The sequence below is a fragment of the Acipenser ruthenus genome, chromosome 6 (assembly GCF_902713425.1).
Source record: "Acipenser ruthenus chromosome 6, fAciRut3.2 maternal haplotype, whole genome shotgun sequence".
Classification (NCBI taxonomy): domain Eukaryota; kingdom Metazoa; phylum Chordata; class Actinopteri; order Acipenseriformes; family Acipenseridae; genus Acipenser; species Acipenser ruthenus.
Genome location: NC_081194.1, coordinates 2,138,143 through 2,158,416, shown reverse-complemented (window position 1 = coordinate 2,158,416; position 20,274 = coordinate 2,138,143). Strand labels below are relative to the sequence as shown.

At 38.9% G+C, this 20,274-nt stretch overlaps 1 protein-coding gene across 4 annotated transcripts in view; it reads left to right on the top strand.

Annotated features, from left to right (window-relative positions):
- Window positions 1-5,903: 5,903 nt before the first annotated feature.
- The window catches only part of LOC117411508 (S1 RNA-binding domain-containing protein 1), a 123,461-nt gene continuing 109,090 nt past the window's right edge, over window positions 5,904-20,274 (top strand). For 3 of the 4 annotated variants that reach the window (XM_059024820.1, XM_059024819.1, XM_059024822.1), the window contains exons 1-9: window positions 6,032-6,213; window positions 6,552-6,625; window positions 8,483-8,762; window positions 9,458-9,805; window positions 10,043-10,209; window positions 10,663-10,780; window positions 11,342-11,480; window positions 15,162-15,258; window positions 16,289-16,442. In XM_059024820.1, coding sequence (XP_058880803.1) covers window positions 6,211-6,213; window positions 6,552-6,625; window positions 8,483-8,762; window positions 9,458-9,805; window positions 10,043-10,209; window positions 10,663-10,780; window positions 11,342-11,480; window positions 15,162-15,258; window positions 16,289-16,442 — 1,380 coding nt within the window. In that variant the 5' untranslated portion in view covers window positions 6,032-6,210. The other variant, XM_059024821.1, reaches the window with a different exon arrangement.

Here is a 20,274-nt window from a genome sequence, read left to right as displayed (position 1 = left end):
TATCAATTTCAGTATCTCCCATATGATATTTATAAATATTTACTGAAATACAGTGTGGTATAGCATTGTAACTTATCTATTCTCATTCTTGAATATTCTTAATATTGATGCCACAGTTGATCTACTGAGATTGGGCTGGACCTGCTGCCCAGCCTCTCTCATGGAAAGGCCATGATTGACAACATGGTCAATAATTGTGGCATGAATTTCATCTGAAACATTAGCTCTTTGTATTCCCCTTTGAGCTACTCCACCACCACGCATCTGAACCCCTCTTCCTCTATGGGCCCCTCTACCTCTCCTTTGTCCTTGACCTCGCCTTCGGCCTCTTACTTGGTCTATTCTTGCAAACAGCAACTCAGAGGTGACCTATTTTATGCATGAATAAGGACTGATTGCTGATTGAACAATTGTGCAAAGAAGTTTTGCACACGTGCAGAAGAGGTTCACATTCATGGGAGTAATTCATATCAGCTGTGACCAAATGTTTTAATTTTGTTTGACATGATTTACTCAACTGTTTTATGTCTTTTGTAGAGAGTTGTGTTTACTGTTTTACAAAAAATGTGCTTAGCATTTGCATTGTGTGTGAAAGCAATGAGAAATGACACACTGTTTTGCAAAAAAAAAAAAATACTGTTGTGCTCATTAGGTTATGATGGAGATCAAGTGGGCCCCAGTTTCATTAAAAGTGTCTTAGCAATCGAGAAAAACTGTAAATACTGCACAGAGGTTCTGTAATTAAAGAGCATGGAGACAAAGGGTTATTTATGTATTTGTGTATACAAAACTAGAACCACACGCGCGCACACACCCACACACACACCCACACACACACATCCTTTACAAAAAAAGTCCAAAAGTAGTACTGCAAGTGTGCCAAAATAAGATAGTGCCAATAGGACCATAACTACTTGCAGTAGCCTATATTACTTTTTTATAAGGGATATACCGAAACAGTCCTAAACTGAAAGTAGGAGTGCTCAGGATGATGACATTTATGCAAAAATAACAATGAATGATTTTTTAAAAATGGATTTATTAAAAACAAAAAACACATCCTTAATACATTCTGTAAAATAAACACATTCAGACACGTTTACAAACACACAAGTACACATGCTGTATGTTCTATGCGCATAGCAACATCAAAATATGAAACAGGCGTATACAAATACTCTCTTTCCCGCTTCCAAACACCCTATATATATACATCGCGCCCGATCGCACCCTATTGCGACTGCATGCAAGCACGCAATCGGATTGCATGCGATCTCATTGCACCGAAATTGCATAATGTATCGTGGCCATTGACGTACTGTATTACAGTGACATACGTTCCCCGCCACTGCTGTAAAAACAAAAAAAAATTTATCAGTGACAAGGAAAGGCGGATCGGCTTGATACCTGTAAAACTGTAGCGGTCAAAAAACAATGTTCCAAAGATAGCGAGGAGTGATCTTGATACCATAGGGACCAAGAACCAGCTTTTCAAGGGCGTGGCAACGCATCACTCTTTATTTATTTGCTTTTGTTTGTTACAGTTTCATTAAAAATACTACAAATGGCGACTCTATGCTTTAGGAAATGTGTTTAAAGAGATTCATGGCTACCTAGCCAATGCATATGAACTGTGATATAATTACAGTGCAGGTGTGTTAGATGCAATTAATAATAGTGAACGACTCTAATCGAAAGTCTGATAGTGTCCAATAATTGTACTGTATATTGCATTGATTACAACTGTATTCATTGTTTAAACCTAGTTTAAACTACAATCAGTTGTATGACTGATAAATGTAAGTGATATTAAACATAGCGTGACAATAAGTGACATTATCAGGAGCAAATCCCCGTTGACTCCTGTTATTTTCAGACCGGGGTATTCCAGCATGATTAAACGGAGAGTAAGGTAAACAGGAGTGCTGTAAATCAGGCTTTACTGTAAATCATATGAAGTGAGATTAAAGTGCTTACAGCAAACACTCATTCCAGAAACCCTATTATTATTTTTATTATTTTATTTCTTAGCAGACGCCCTTATCCAGGGCGACTTACAATTGTTACAAGATATCACATTATACATTATTTCACATACAATTACCCATGTATACAGCTGGGTTTTTACTGGAGCAATCTAGGTAAAGTACCTTGCTCAAGGGTACAACAGCAGTGTCCCCCACTGGGGATTGAACTCACAACCCTCAGTCAAGAGTCCAGAGCCCTAACCACTACTCCACACTGCTGCCCTATCTGTCTAATCATGTGCACTTCTGAAAGAAACACAGTATATGTGTGAGTGTGTGTGTATGTATATATATGACATGTCTTACTTTCAGGTAGTATTCCACTTCCTTGTGCATTTCACCTGTTGAGTGAAACTTTTCAATAGCTTACTTCCTTTCAGTGGGGAACCAGTTGCTTCTCCTAATGACAGACATGCTTTGCAGCCAATGGCATGCTTAGATCCCAAAGACACTGCTGAGGTGAAATAACCTGGAAATAAGGCATCCTAAACATTTTTGGCTATAACATGTGTTTCATCTTTCTTTCATAGTGAATGGACGTGCACAATAGGTAAGCTTTATGGGATTATTCTGCTGGCTATAACCACATTAAATACTTAGGGGACACTTTGTTGATTGCTGAGCTAATGTTTACTTTGTTTAGCTAATGTTTACATTTTAATGGGCGACTATAGATCTGTGTCTTTGTGAGTAGAGTATGGGAATTTCTTTTTTTATTTTAGAGGTAGTTTTATTTATAAACCGTTTTCATGAATATTCTCTCAGGAATCAATAGTGACAAAAAATGACATGTTGTCCCTTCCATTTCAGAATGATGGAACCGCTGGTTGTTCTACAAATACAGTGCCGAGAAAAAGTTTGTGAACCCCTTAGGATTGTCACATATTTCAAACCTAAAATGTTATTAGATCTTAATCTAAGTCTTAATAATAGATACAGATAACCTGATTAAACAAATGACAAAAAAACATGATACTTTTTCAACATTTATTTATTCACAAATGATTCAACATTCAATATTCATGTGTGAAAAAGTATGTTCCTTGCATGGACAGCTCGCTTCAGATCCTGCCACAACATTTCGATGGGGTTTAGGTCCGGACTTTGACTGGCCATTCTAAAACGCGGAATTTCTTCTTCTGCAGCCATTCTTTTTTAGATCTGCTTGTATGTTTAGGATCATTGTCTTGCTGCATGACCCACTTTCGGTTCAGCTTCAGCTCATGGACGGATGGCCTGACTAAAGAGAGAAGAAAGCTGACTTGTAGAAGCGTGAGCTGTGGCTGACAGCAGCTTAGGTAAAGCATTATTAAGGCTAAAACAAATAAAAAGTTTAGCCTTGAAACCTTGCATTGCGTCCTTCTTGACACAGCCACAATATATATAAATATACAGTGCCTTGCATAAGTATTCACCCCCCTTGGACTTTTCCACATTCTGCAGTGTTACAACCTGGAATTAAAATGGATTAAATTAGGATTTTTTGTCACTGATCTACACAAAATAGTCCATAATGTCGAAGTGGGGAAATAAATCTACATATTTTTCAAAATTATTTACAAATAAAAAACGGAAAAGTCTTGATTGCATAAGTATTCACCCCCTTTGCTGTGACACCCCTAAATAAGCTCTGGTGCAACCAATTGCCTTGAGAAGAAGATTAAATGCACCTGTTTCTGGAAGGCCCCAGAGTTTGTTAGAGAGCATATCTAAACAAACAGCATCATGAAGACCAAGGAGCTATCAAAACAAGTCCGGGATAAAGTTCTGGAGAAGCACCAATCAAGGTTGGGTTATAAAAAAATATCCCAAACTTTGAACATCCCCCGGAACACCGTTAAATCCATTATTAAAAAATGGAAAGAATATGGCACAACCGCGACTCTGCCTAGAGAAGGCCGTCCACCAAAACTCAGTGACCAGGTAAGGAGGGCATTAGTCAGAGAAGCAACGAAGAGGCCAATGGTAACTCTGAAGGAGCTGGAGAGATCCACAGCTGAGATGGGAGAAACTGTCTATGGGAAAACTATAACCCGGACGCTCCACAAAGCTGGCCTTTATGGAAGAGTGGCGAGAAGAAAGCCATTGCTGAAAAAAACCCATATCAAATCCCTTTTGGATTTTGCCAAAAGGCATGTAGGAGACACAGCAAACATGTGGAAAAAGGTTCTCTGGTCTGATGAGACCAAAATTGAACTTTTTGGCCTTAGTGCAAAACGCTATGTGTGGCGCAAAGCCAACACTGCTCATCACCCTGAGAACACCATCCCCACGGTGAAGCATGGTGGTGGCAGCATCATGTTATGGGGATACTTTTCGTCGGCAGGGACTGGGAAACTGGTCAGGATTGAGGGCAAGTTGGATGGAGCCAAATACTGGGAAATTCTAGAGGAAAACTTGTTTCAGTCTGCAAGAGACCTGGGACTGGGGCGGAGGTTCACCTTCCAGCAGGACAATGACCCTAAACACACAGCCAAAGCTACACTGGAGTGGTTTAAAAACAAGAACCTGAATGTCTTAGAATGGCCCAGTCAAAGCCCAGACCTCAATCCGATTGAGAATCTGTGGCAAGACTTGAAAATTGCTGTTCACCAACAGACTACTTGAAAGAAATAAAATGTAAGTATTAATTAATATTTTTTGAAGATGCAAACCCACTTTTTTTGTTTCTAAAAATAAATGTACAAGCGCTGTATGTATGCGAAGATCACAAACGACTCGAGATCTATGTTCACTTGCATGCTTTTCACTGCATCACATACTGCATTTTTAAAGTCGTCATTTACAAAATCGTATCCTTAGTCATAAATAATCGATTAGTTCAGAACATATGTCAGGCAGACTAGCATCCTGTCCTTTACAATGTGTGAATATGGCACCATCTAGTGGTGGAAAGTGACTCAACAATGAGGTGACTCATCCAAGTGCTGCACTGTAAATGCACCAAAACCGAATTTGTATTTGTTAGTGTTTCAAACCTTACAGCTTTACATATATCTTGAGATACAACGTGTGTGATGAAACTTGCTAAGCATATTATTTATCACAAGTTATTTAATATTGTAGGGGTTATTGATCCGTAAGCATTTTAAGTTATAGAAGAAATATGATAAATCATCTAACGATAATTCTTTTCAGATGTAAACTATAGACAAAGCAGGGGCAGCAGTGTGGAGTAGTGGTTAGGACTCTGAACTCTTGACCGGAGGGTTGTGGGTTCAATCCCAGGTGGGGGGACACTGCTGCTGTACCCTTGAGCAAGGTATTTTACCTAGATTGCTCCAGTAAGAACCCAGCTGTATAAATGGGTAATTGTATGTAAACATAATGTGAAAAAAATAATGTAATTGTATGTAAAAATAATGTGATATTTTGTAACAATTGTAAATCACCCTGGATAAGGGCGTCTGCTAATAAATAAATAATACTAAAATAATAATATGTACAGATGTGGGTTATCTGGGGTCTGTCTGTCTGTACTGTATATCACTATAGAATACTGCAATATTACCAGCCTTGTCCTGGCACCAGATAGGTTGTCCATAATAACAAACAACTGGATAAGCGGTTCTTCGTATTATGGCAAAATGTGTCTACGTACCGCTTTGTGAATAGGAACCGCTTTTCAGTCATGTGATTGGTTCCCTATGAAGAATGAAGCCACTATGACTTTAAAAACTTTGAGACGAGGCTTTGGGATGTACCATTTCAAAAGAGGGATTTCTTTTGTGTACATTGTACATTTTTTTTAAATCACTGTCCATCGTAAGTCTTGCTAATACATATTTGTAAGTTTTATAAATACATCCTAATCTGTCTTTCAGCTAATGGTCGATTATTGCAAGGCGTAACGTTTAGTTAGTAGTAAGTATGGTTTTGGAACTGCCCTTTTCCTCTTTGTTTGCGGAAGACGAAATCTCGTGGAGCGCTCGCGAAAGGTGTCCCTGTGCACTGGTTTGTTTGCATGATTTATAGGTGGCGAGTACATCAAAATAAAAGTGAGTACTAAAGCTGGAATATACCAGAGATGGGTTTAGAATGGGCATTCCATGTATTTATGTGTTTGTTTTAATTTTGCTAGAGCCGTCTTTTCAAATACATTACGTTTGTAAACGCGGTACATTTGAACAGGCATACGTGCAGTCTCAGTATATACTGGAGATAGACTGTATTCGTGGTTAAAATGGTAAGTTATGTTAAACATACATATATTTAAATACATTAAGCATTGTGAATTCTGCAGGACAGTACTCAAACATGTGTGGAGTTCAATTTGTTTTCATTGTCTTGTTGAAGTAGCGGTATAACGATGTGTTGTGGAGAAATCGGCCACACTTGCCTTGTTTTGTCTATACGTGTGTCGTTCCGGGGGGGCCCCGCAGCTTCGCCGCTTCATGAACCAAAATAAGTAAATAAATAAAACAGAACACTGTGTGTTCTCCCGATAATGTATTACATGTACGTTGGTCTACCCTCGAGTCTGCTTGTCTCTGCCGTCAAATGTGTTTATGTATTTATTTGTAGATGATGCGAAGACCTCGCGTGACGGTGTGCAAAAAGCAAGACTCGGACGACGAGGATGAATCATTGTTGAACACGTAAGGTTTAGGTCTGATTCTAGAACACGTAAGGTTTACGTCTGATTCTAGAACACGTCACCAATGTGCACCAACATTCATTATTGCTTTATGTTTTATTTTGACAAAAGCACGCTCAGTGTGCATGCTGCACCTATGTCCACCGACCACTGAAATACAAACGTATAGTTTAATGACACACATTTCAATAGTACATTAGGGTGATTATTAGTGTCACACTGTCTAGTTTAATGACACACATTTCAGTAGTACATTAGAGTAATATTAGTGTCACACTGTAGATTTTTGACACACATTTCAATAGTACATTAGGGTAATATTTGTGTCACACTGTCTAGATTCTTGACACACATTTCAATAATACATTAAGGTAATATTGGTGTCACAGTGCACGTTGAGGATTCAGTTTATGCCTCGTAGAGCAGATTCCATAAAATAAAAAGTTGCTTTGAAACATTCATTATTTCCTTGTACGACTGGTTACAAAATGCACCAAAAATGAAAAAAATAACATCAAACTCCAGAGGTTGCCACCTGTCCTTGCTTTCCCTGGATCACAGTTTTTAATCTTATGCTTCCACTTCCACGTAGATTACTGCAACAGCACCGCAACGCCAGCACCGTACATTGAGCAGTTTAGATAGACACCTTTGCTGCAATAGATGCACAATATTAATTGGTTGTCAATACAATAGTAGTGATATTATCAGTGTTTCCTATTGAATGAATATAGGATTTCTAAAGAAGGTTTAAACTTTTAACAACCCCCTTCCATTTCGATGTCCCAGATTTTTGTACCTTTTGTAACTTCTTTGGTAAATTAGGGTTCTGTCCATAAAACCTGTACATAATTTGACTAGTGGTATACAAGTTTAACCCTAAAGTGCATGTTTTTGAATAACCACACTTATTAAATAATTGGGTGTAAAAAAGCTGACAGCAGTAACGTTACAAATATATATGTAAGGTGCAGTCTATTTACATGACAAATGCTTACACGCTTTCAGTATTTGAAATGGGGCTCTTATGTACCAAAGTTATGAAAAACAAACCGCTAACATTAAACAAGTCTTGTTGTATGTATATCTGTAAAAATATGTATCTGTATTGTAGCTCAATTGACGCAGTGTGTAGTGTCTAATGTTTTACATTTGTGTCAGTTGTCCAGTTCTTTATTATTTCCACTGCTCACCTTTTCATTGTCAGACTTCTAATGTTGTATACCTACACTTTTTATTTGAACAACCTCTGAAGTTAGGCTATAGCCTAGCTCTCTCTTCCACACTGCACTTGATTTCTTTGCTGTACAGATGATCCTTTCCAGCTATAAATCCACATGCTGTGTGATGCCTATTCACTACAGTGTAGGCATGAATGGCACAGTTCAGTGAGGCATTCTATCAAGCACAGAGAGCATTGGGGCACTGTTGCTGAGCCTGTGGACCGACACAGAGGTGGCGATGTTTACTCGTGTTGTGCCTTCAGAGGTGTTTCGGTGTTAAACAAAGTGAGAAGATGGGTAGATTAAGCTGGTTGTGCAGCAAAATTATTTAAAAATTGATGGCAATCTTGCTCCAGTTCTGATCTGTATTATTTAAAAATTGATGGCAATCTTGCTCCAGTTCTGATCTGTATTATTTAAAAATTGATGGCAATCTTGCTCCAGTTCTGATCTGTATTTTGTTGAGCATGCATTTGTTATGGTTTTATCCATAGATGGGTTGGCTTTGTTTTTATTTTATAAAAGGTTGTTTTGAAAAATGGCTCCTTGACTATAAAGAGAACTATGCATAGCAGCTGAATTAACTAATTCTGTGCGGTTTACAGTTTCATTGTGTTGTATTAATCTGATTTCAGAAGTACAGAATGTGAAGATGAAAAGGAGGAGGAGGAGGAGGAGTGGGTACCGGAGAGCAAAGTGACGAAACCGAGAAAGAAACCTGTGAAACCGAAAGAGCCCAAGCCCCCAAAACCACCTAAAGCCCCCAAAGCCCCCAAAGCCCCCAAAGTACCAAAAACACCAAAACCAAAAGCACCCAAAAAAACAGCTGCTGAAAAACCCAAAGTAGGAAGAAAAACAAAAGCGTCAGCTCTGGAAAAAGATGCAGGTGTTGTCGGGGTGCCTGTGAAAGAAGAGGTACAGTATACATTAAAACTATTGCTTACTGGACATGAAGTCCTACAGAAATTGTGTACTTGTTTGACCACTTGATAGAAAGTGTCTAATGATAATTAAATACCGCAGAGGATCTTTCAATTAGAGCCCCAGTTTTGACTGCTGGGGGCGGGGGCAGGGGCAGATGCGGATGTGGGGTGGGGCTGGGCTGAGCTGGGCTGGCAGGGCAGGGGGTGCTGCTCTGTACCTGCAGAGAGAAGTAACAGGTTAAGCAAAAAAACTGAGAAGTAAAAAAGTGAACTAAGCTGGGTTATACTGTCACATGTAGACCGCAAGCACTTCATAAAGGGAAAAATCCCCTTGTATAGAGATGCTTGCTCTCCGATAACCCTGTATTATAAAGCTTTATACAGTTTTCATGAAGCCGCTCTCAGTATTGTTATGTTTAATGTGTGCTTCACTCCCGCATTCTGGATTAATTTAGATAAAAAACTAAATAAAATATTATAACATTCCGTTTGGAAGATCCTTTGTTACAAAGGAGAACTAACCTGGAATATTGCTGAAGTTGTAGGTTTGTACTAGCTGGCAGTATCGGATGATGCGGTTAAGGGGGTGCGAGGATAGTGAAAAAACCTCCATGTTATCATGCTGACGTAACTTTTTAATGTCTCTTCATGTAGACTAATAACACTTACCCTCATCAACTTTTACAGAGACTGTCATTTATTGTCACTGATGGAAACCATAATGAAACTGAGCAGTACCAGGGTGCTCAGGTGAAAGAAGCAACAAGCACAAAATGGCCACAAAGTGAAAAGCAGGGAAAAAGTGCAGAACCAAAAGAACTGAAGCATGATTTGGCACATCTCCCTGAAGGACCTTCGTCTAGTTATCAGCTGCCTGGTGTTAAGAAGGAAGAACCTGAAGATGATTTTACCTTCGACGAGCCTGCTTTAAAGAAGATGAAAACTGCTGGGTGCCCTGATGGCAAACCAGTAAAACATTATAAAAAGGACAACAGCAGTCTTGGAGATGTGCAGATGAACTGGGATATCATTCAGGTATGTTGATCAAACAGTACATTTTGGCTACAGTAAGACTTTGTGAGTCACTTTCAATATATGTACAGAGCGAACTAAAGACTTGAGTAAACCCTTTAGAAATATGGTGCACACATTTCAGAAAAGACATTCAACAGTCCTGCAGTCTGGGGATTAAGAATAATGTCCTATTAATCTCCAGATACAACATCAGACTTGATATCTGAATGTGTTGACAAATGAATCATCTGATTGCAGGTTTTGTCTGAAAGAACGGTTGTAGATCCGTGGGTGTGTGAAAACTTAGTGAACCTGTTCAAAGAGGAGAACACAATCCCGTTTATCGTGCGCTACAGGAAGGAGCTCATCAACCACATGGACGCTGATGCAGTGCGAGACGTGCAGCTCACTATGGAGGAGCTACGGTAAGAAACGAGAATCTGGGATAGACAGTATGGAAGAACCTGTCGGTTGGTCTGTACATATATCATACTTGCATTTTTTACATCTGTGTAAGATGGATACAGGGATGGAAATAAAACTTCTAATGCATAGTAGTTTCACCAGTTCCAGGTTTTACTACTAGGTTGATTAGCCACAGTGTATAGGTAACAAGCTCAGATGTCTTATTAAATCCATAGTAAACAGAGGAATGGATCAGACTGCTACTCAATGGGGGGTCCTAATTCCATCCCTGTGGCTATAGGTCCTGGTGGCTTACTTTTTCATGATGCTGCGATGGCTCTCATTGGTGCATTTCCGGCTCTGGTGGGGGGTGTACTGTATGTTACTGCATACTTGCATGTTTCCATTACTGGTTGTACCATCTGGTTTCAGAATATTTAATCTGCATGGTTTCTGTTTTTATCTTGTTTTAGAAATGTAGCAAAGAAGGTCCATGCAGCGATACAGACTCTGAAGAAGGAGGGGACTTTAACAATCAGCCTGGAGAAGGCTCTGTTGAACTGTAGATCAGCGGATGAGTTGGATCATGTGGTGAGTAATCAGTGTAAGGATTTTCACATTCTTTTCAGTTTGCAGCAGTAAACCATGTAGACCGGTGTTGTTGCACTTGGATTCAGATATTGCATTTTGGTATGTAGTGGACCAATTTCAGTACTTCATCAACACAAACTCTCAAAGCTGTTCTCTGAAGCTATTCTCAGTAAATTCAGCGTCTGTCTGACTATTGTAATAAAACTATCATAAGCAACCAGCAGCTTTATTTTATTCCACTGAAAAGTTTTATTTTATTTATAATGACTTTTTAATGAACTAAACATATTTTTTGTTTACTATTAAAAATTAGGGAACACAAAGCCACTTTGTGGCTTGGAACTTGGTTTCAGGAGACTAGGTTTCAGGCCACTGCATGACACACCAAGGGAGACTTGGGGTTTGATACAGCAAAGTTGCCTCAAACTAGGTCTCCTGGAACCAGGTTTCAAGCCACCGGCCCTGAAAAAAGGGCTTCCATGTTCCCGTGGTCTGGCTTTGATGTATGAGGTACAGTACCAGCATGTATTAATCAGTTACAATGCTTTTATTTTTTATTAGTACGCTCCTTATAAGAAAGGCAGCAAGCTGTCGAAGGTCAGGAGAGCGAGACAGCTGGGCCTGGAGCCCCCGGCCCTGGTTCTGCTGGAGTCTCCTCAAACTCTTAATCTACACTCCTACATACAGCCCCAGAGTGAAGGTACGGCAGCGTTACCATACAAGAACTCAGTGATATTGTGGATAATATATATATACAGGTGTTCGCAAAAGTTTACATACCCCAGTGGAAATTTATAATTTCTAGAAATTTCTCAAACAAAGAATTTTAGGAAACCTCTTTTTTTGCAAAACTCAAAATGCGAATTCAAAATTATTCATACCCTTTGATGCTATGATAGTACTGTCTACAAGGTGCTAGAAATTTCAGTATGATAATGCAGAACCTAATTCTAGAAAAGTCTAGAAAACGCTGGATTGTAGGTGAACATTCTTAGAGAGTATAAAAGGGTTAGGCATGGGGGGATTGCTGTTATTACCAATAAGTCAGTATGGGGAAAAAGTAAAGCGCTATCTGAAGACCAGAAAATTATTAGGGGTGCACTGTAGTGAATTAGGTATACAATTTATTTAAATATAAATTAGTCTCTAGGCGCCCTGTTTAAAAACGTCCAAATGTTAATAACTGAGACATACCATAATTATCTATTTCTTAGCAGACGCTCTTATCCAGGGCGGGTTTGGTGGGATCATGTAGAACTCAGATTACCTTAGACAATAACCGACAGAAATATAAAACAATAGTTTAAGAATAAAAATGGGTGCACAACTAATCTAATATTACAGGAAGGAAAGGGTATTGGTTAGAGAGATGCATGAATAGTATACAGTTCACTGAGCATCAAAAGAAACTTATAACAATTGATATTTTACTGTCTAATGCTATGGGGGGACGGGGGACACTGTGAAAGTCACAGGCTAGTAGCGTGTGTGGCACCGTTGGAAGCAATACAAGCAGTACATCTGTGCCGCATGCTTTGCTCCAGGTTTCGGATGCTGTCTTGTGGAATCCTGGCCCATTCCTCTTGTAGTGTCTGAATAAGCATCTGCCTGTTCAGTGGTCTCCGAGCCCTAGAAGCCACACGTCTCCCGTGGCCTGTCATTGATAGAGTGTGTCTGGTTGTACCGTCTCACCAGTTTTGAAATTGCTGGCTGTTAGCACCCAAGACGGTGAGACACAGTACGCTGCCCTAGTCCAGACTCCAACATGCTGATTGCACGAAGGCGCTGCTCTCTTGACAGACGTGGCATATTGGTGTTTTTCTGTGATTTTCTTTATTGCTTTTATTGCATGGTAAGTCCGCAGTGTGAAAAAAAGCTGTCGGCTGATGGCACACGCTTCGGAGGACAGTGTGTGTTCTCATATATATATATATATATATATATATATATAGGTGGCTGTGTGTTCCAGTGGTTAAAGAAAAGGGCTTGTAACCAGGAGGTCCCGGATCAAATCCCACCTCAGCCACTGACTCATTGTGTGACCCTGAGCAAGGCACTTAACCTCCTTGTGCTCCGTCTTTTGGGTGAGACATGGTTGTAAGTGACTCTGCAGCTGATGCATAGTTCACACACCTTAGTCTCTGCAAGTTGCCTTGGATAAAGGCGTCTGCTAAATAAACAAATAATAATAATAATATATATATATACAGTAGTGTGCAAAAGTTTTAGGCAGGTGTGAAAAATGCTGTAAAGTAAGAATGCTTTCAAAAATAGACTTGTTAATAGATTATATTTATCAATTAACTAAATGCAAAGTGAGTGAACAGAAGAAAAATCCAAATCAAATCCATATTTGGTGTGACCACCATTTGCCTTCAAAACAGCATCAATTCTAGGCTTCAATTCAGCTTCTAGGTACACTTGCACAAAGTCAGGGATTTTGTAGGCATATAGTCAGGTGTATGATTAAACAATTATACCAAACAGGTGCTAATGATCATCAATTCAATATGTAGGTTGAAACACAATCATTAACTGAAACAGAAACAGCTGTGTAGGAGGAATAAAACTGGGTGAGGAACAGCCAAACTCAGCTAACAAGGTGAGGTTGCTGAAGACAGTTTACTGTCAAAAGTCATACACCATGGCAAGACTGAGCACAGCAACAAGACACAAGGTAGTTATACTGCATCAGCAAGGTCTCTCCCAGGCAGAAATTTCAAGGCAGACAGGGGTTTCCAGATGTGCTGTCCAAGCTCTTTTGAAGAAGCACAAAGAAACGGGCAACGTTGAGGACCGTAGACGCAATGGTCGGCCAAGGAAACTTACTGCAGCAGATGAAAGACACATCATGCTTAGTTCCCTTCGCAATCGGAAGATGTCCAGCAATGCCATCAGCTCAGAATTGGCAGAAAACAGTGGGACCCTGCTACACCCATCTACTGTCCGGAGAATTCTGGTCAGAAGTGGCCTTCATGGAAGACTTGCGGCCAAAAAGCCATACCTCCGACGTAGAAACAAGGCCAAGCGACTCAACTATGCACGAAAACACAGGAACTGGGGTGCAGAAAAATGGCAGCAGGTGCTCTGGACTGATGAGTCAAAATTTGAAATATTTGGCTGTAGCAGAAGGCAGTTTGTTCACCGAAGGGCTGGAGAGCGGCATACGAATGAGTGTCTGCAGGCAACAGTGAAGCATGGTGGAGGTTCCTTGCAAGTTTGGGGCTGCATTTCTGCAAATGGAGTTGGGGATTTGGTCATAATTAATGGTCTCCTCAATGCTGAGAAGTACAGGCAGATACTTATCCATCGTGCAATACCATCAGGGAGGCATCTGATTGGCCCCAAATTTATTCTGCAGCATGACAACGACCCCAAACATACAGCGAAAGTCATTAAGAACTATCTTCAGCATAAAGAAGAACAAGGAGTCCTGGAAGTGATGGTATGGCCCCCACAGAGCCCTGATCTCAACATCATCGAGTCTGTCTGGGATTACATGAAGAGAGAGAAGCAACTGAGTTCTGCCTAAATCCACAGAAGAACTGTTGTTAGTTCTCCAAGATGTTTGGGCCAACCTACCTGCCAAGTTCCTTCAAAAACTGTGTGCAAGTGTACCTAGAAGAATTGATGCTGTTTTGAAGGCAAAGGGTGGTCACACCAAATATTGATTTGATGTAGATTTTTCTTCTGTTCACTCACTTTGCATTTTGTTAATTGGTAAATATAAACTATTAACATCTATTTTTGAAAGCATTCTTACTTTACAGCATTTTTTCACACCTGCCTAAAACTTTTGCACAGTACTGTCTATCTATCTATCTATCTATCTATCTATCTATCTATCTATCTATCTATCTCTATCTATCTATCTATCTATCTAATCTAGTAAAAAAAAAAGAAAGAAAAAAGCAAACATAAAAACTGTTTTTAATGTGATAAATATTGTATTTTGGTTTACATCTTTTAGGCTTGGTGTTCTGTAGCTTGTCACAGGCTATTCAGAAAGTATTGTCCCATACAACTTAATCAGATATTCCATATTTTACACTGTGGCTTCACACTTACAGTATGTCTTTATTGCAGCAGTGCAAACCAACAAATAATGTGTCCATCCATCCATCCATCCACTCTGCCTTTTACACTGCTAATTGTTTTTAAATAAATTTGGTTTGAGTAGTGGACACTGTGGTGGCCAATCTGTCCCTTTACAGCTCATAGGAACAATGCTAACATCGGCAGTATTGCTAACAAACTCTGTCCCAGCAGTAAATCTTAACCACCTCATTGAACCTGCATGACAAAGGAAACACTCCAGCAGTTTAGCAATGTAGAAACTGTTCTTGATCTAAACCCTGTTTTATATACATTACTTCCTTAGGCCTGTCAACACTGGCTGAAGTTGAGGCTGGAGTTCAGCAAATCTTGGCAGACATGATCGCCAAGGACAAAGAGACATTGGTCTTTGTAAAAAGATTGTATGTATGCTTTCTTTATTATTGTCCTCTGCTTTGCATTGGAAGATAACCTCCGTGTAGCCCTTTCCACTTGATTTTCCATATAAATATAATTGTTCCTGTCTTACAGTGCTCAAAAAGCAAGGTGCACAGTCGCCGATTTAATTCAAGCAATGCCATATGAAATTTTAAAACACAACACACAAATAATTGTAATTATTTCTCAGATACTGTGTTTGACCACCAGATGGCACCAAACACTAATAAAAAGCATGGCCACATTATTATTTTTCCAGCACACTTTTTTCTGGTCACTACCTGCATTTAGCATTGTAGCTATTGTGCATAGTGACCTAACAGCTTTCAGCTGTCGTCTTCCCCGATCAGTCTCCAGTTCTTTCGAACTGCAAGTAGACAGACTCTGGTCTTGCAGGTGGTTTTCCATAAAGACATGCAACACAGTGATGCTTGGTGACCTCTTACACACTGATAAAAATGTGCTTGTGTTAATTTTCACAGCCAGCCAGTTAAGTAACTGATTGCTCTATAATGTCACATCATATGGTCCTGGTCCTTGGCATAATATTACAAGAAAGCTATTTATTATAATTTATAAAATGCCAAGATGGGTACACTGTAGAACATGGATCACATAAAAGGATTATTACTTAGGTTTTGTTTATATATATATATATATATATATATATATATATATATATATATATATATATATATATATATATAAATAAATTATACAGTATGGTTGACATGATTTAATTTTAGTAAATTCTAACCAGTGTTAAATTACTTTATGCATCTAGCTATTATGGCATACAGCTACAGATCAACAATTTGCTTTGCATTTTATTATTATTATTATTTATTTCTTAGCAGACGCCCTTACCCAGGGTGACTTACAATTGTTACAAGCTATCGCATTAATTTTATATACAATTACAGTTGAGGTCATTCTTGCTGCCTACACCAAGTGTAGATTTGTGATTTTAAAGTTATGTATTACTGTTTTTTTTTCTTTTGTTTTCCTTCACAGATGTGAACAGGACTATATAACCATACATTCCACAGTGTCAAAGACTGCATTGAAAGAACAGAAGGATGAGAAAGGGGCCAAGCCGAAAGATATTGATAAATTTCAACTTTACGCTGATTTTACTGCCAACGTCAAAAACGTCCATCATCACCAGGTGAACAGATGCTTACTAAACTATTCGCCATGCAGGGGTATGTGTATGTATATATACACATTATTGTTATTATTATTATTATTATTATTATTATTATTATTATTCTTATTATTATTCTTATTATATGTGTGTATATATATGTGTATATATGTGTGTGTGTATATATATATATACACACATACACATATATAATTTGGTCTTTTTAAAGCATTTTTATTTTTATTTTAGTAAACGTAACACATTTTCACAGAACAGCTGTTCTTTTGGTACACTGTCAGTCACATTCCTGAAAACACAAGACGCTGAGCTGCATTTCCATCGTCAGTTGTGTAATCAACCATCTACAGCTACGGACCGGCTTCCTGTAGTTCTGCTTTTACTCGTTCTGAATCTTGTTAGAGGTACCCGAGAATACTGTGGCTATTGACAAGCGATTGCTTAACATGCTGTCGTATTCAGAATCAGACAAAGTAATTCCACATAATTACCTCTATCTGAGGAATTGGTGCCTTCATTATGCCCTCTGAATGTCAATTCTTGCTTGCCAAGGTAAACAACAGAATCAATCAAGCGTTTAAGAGCCTCACGTTTTTTGCTTACTTGCTCATTGTGATGTATTGTATCCCTACGCTTCTGCTCATCCAGTTGAACATCAATCCGGGTTTGTCCAAAGATTTTAAGTGTCACAGTGGCTTGCAAGTGACTTTGGGAACGTTCATGTTTTTGTGCTGTCTTCGATGGACATCCTAGATTGCTGTAGCCAGTGCTGTTCCATATCGCCTTTTCTATAATGAACAAAATACAGTTCCAGCAGTAATTTTTTTTTTAATTGACAGCTACCGGTAAGCCATGGATACCTTTCATAATTTGAATGTTGGAAGTGGCGAATATATCCCTTCCCTTCCTTGGTCCGTTCTGGTATTTGCAGATTATACCTCCCTTTTTTAACAATCTCCAAATTTTACTGAGAAATTTCTCCTTGAAAATTGATTCGTAACCAGATCGACTACGACGTCTCCGTTGTCTGATTTTTTTTTTTTTTTAATTTGTAAAAAAAGTTCTCAATATAATTCTCAATAATGGACTCTATAATAGCAATATCGTGTGAAATTCAGCTATTCACCTTCAACGGTGTATGTCCTGCCTCTGCTCGTTCGTGATTGGACACCCGCAGAACAAGGGGCAGATCTGACACTCCCATTGGTTTACCTTACTCAAGACCGTCAACTGTTTGTCCCGCATCTGCTCACTTATGGTTGGACAGCCGCAGCAAAATGCAGATCTTCTATTGGTTGGTTTTATTTAATATAAAAAAATTGAATTCTGCGCGACTTAAATTGTAAAAATAAATATGCCGTCTCAATTCCGCCCCCTGGTGTATCTTTTCAATGCCCTAAACATGATTTTTTTTTTTTTTTTTTCTTCAAATCCACCGTTTGACCTGGATTTTAAATGCAATAAGGCCCTTCAGGCCGTCCGTATCCGTTGAATATACAGACTTCTCTCTCGTCTCGTGTCGCACAGCGCCCACAGGTGTCTGTATATTCGACGTATCAGTGCTCCCTAACAATAAAATAACTCCCTCTCTATAATGCACATATAGTGAAGCAAAAATATAACTTTACGTGAATTAACCATGCATAAAGCACCATGTAATCAACGCTATATCTTTTATAAAACAAAAAAAAAAGATCACATTCCCACTCATGGATCATTTTAATTAGCAGTTTTTAAACTATAAATAGCCTGGCTAAACGTTGGTCAGGAGTTCAGTTCGAAATGACAGGCAAGCAAACAAAAAATAGATGTGGTTGTGTGAAAGTCGGGTTTGCGCACATTTATAGAAAAAGCATTTACACATCCATAAATAGGTTAGTGAACTAAAACAACATGCAAACTGCTTTAAACACGAGGAAATGTTTTGCTTTAAAAGTAAGCAAACGTAAACGAGATTAATTAGACTACAAATACACAGTGTTGCTATGCGGTTTGCTATAAGCAATCTCCATGCAATTTTTTAAAATACAAAACAAACGGTAAATGTACAGTAACCTGCAAATGATAGCTTCTTTCTTAACTCTAGCAGTCCCTGCCTCCCTGGTTCTGTTTTCTTAATATCTCTGTCATGGTACTTTGCGCTCTTTCTTGATATTGCCGACAGCCGATAAGCAGCGTGGTTTGAATATTGCTTCGGCTCTTTTAAACAAACGGCCAGTAAGCATTGTGTTTATGAAGCTTGCTTTGTGTAATTTGTTTAATTTAAACGCTACAACACGCTGCCAATATCTGCAAGCGTGCGCTCCATCATATAAACACATTGCACAAAAAAAAGCTTTCTCAACTGGTGTATTGAAACGTCACTGCTACACGCAGATGACTGACACGCACACAGCCCGCCTCTCTTAAAGGGGAATGCACCAAAAGGCTGACTGCTATAATGATTTCTTTCTGTTTTCATCGCGGAAGCTGCATTTGCTACCAATGCCATTACTCTCGTAGCCTACTTTTAATTAGGGCTGTAAGGGTTTAAACGTTAAAATTTGTATTATACGTTTAAACGCAACTTAACAGTAAAATATATTAAGTTATTTTTGCAATTTTTCGCAAAGATCTGTTTCCCTTTCTATGGTTTTCCCTTTTAAGGAAACCTGACCTTTTCTTCCACATGATCACTCTAAATACATCTTGCATAAATTAAGGATAGACCAACTTCCTGCGTTGTTGTGTATCTCCATCCCTTTGCCTTTTTTCAGGTCTTATAGGGCTCTATGGAATCCGTGTTAACGAGAACACGGACGGAATCAAAAGAATATTCACGATGAATTAAGTGCTGTATAAAAAAATGCATTTGGCAGTAGAGCATTAAGCTTGATTTACATATTTGATTTACATATCAGTACAGGCAGTGGCGTAACTGGTTTAAAAAATGAGGGAATGGGTGGCGGGGGGACGGTTTCTGTAGCTGGGTTATAAATTAGACAGGGTATTCTGTAAGGGATCAACAACGAGAAGGGCTGAATCGGTGAAAATAATTCACTGTTCGAGTGCGTTAAATAAATGCAATCATGGAAAATAAATAGAAACAATGTTGCAGACTATTTAATGTCTGTATTACAGCACAAAAAGTACTCCTCACACAGACTGCTATTACAGCAGTCACTTTGAACAATACAATCCCAGTGTTCACACAGAAAAGATTTATGGTAGTGAAACCATGAGCATAGCAGTAATATAGAATTGATCAAGTTCAAAACTAAAAGTTATGAAATACACCTATCTGTTTGCTTTGGAGCACCCCACACTGCACTAAATATATATATATATATATATATATATATATATATATATATATATATATACAACCCATTTTTAAAGTTAACAATACTATTTTTCAATACAATTAGATAAAACAATACTAAATCCAATGAAGACGAACGCAAACCAAATGGAAAAAGTATAAGTCTGTAGGTTTACGTTTTCTTTTTTTTTTTTTTTTTAATTTAGTCGTTGCCAATTATTTTATTATTATTTTCTCCCCAGTTTGGAAATGGCCAATTATTTTTAGGCTCAGCTCACCGCTACCACCCCTGCGCTGACGGGACGGCGAAAACGAACACACGCTGTCCTCTGAAGTGTGTGCCGTCAGCCGACCGCTTTTTTTCTCACTGCGGACTCACCATGCAGCCACCCAAGAGCTACAGCATCGGAGGACAACTCAGCTCTTGGGCAGCTTACAGGCAAGCCCGAAGGCGCATGGCCAGACTACAGGGGTCGCTGGTGCGCGGTGAGCCGAGGACACCCTGGCCGACCTAACCCTCCCTCCTTCCGGGCG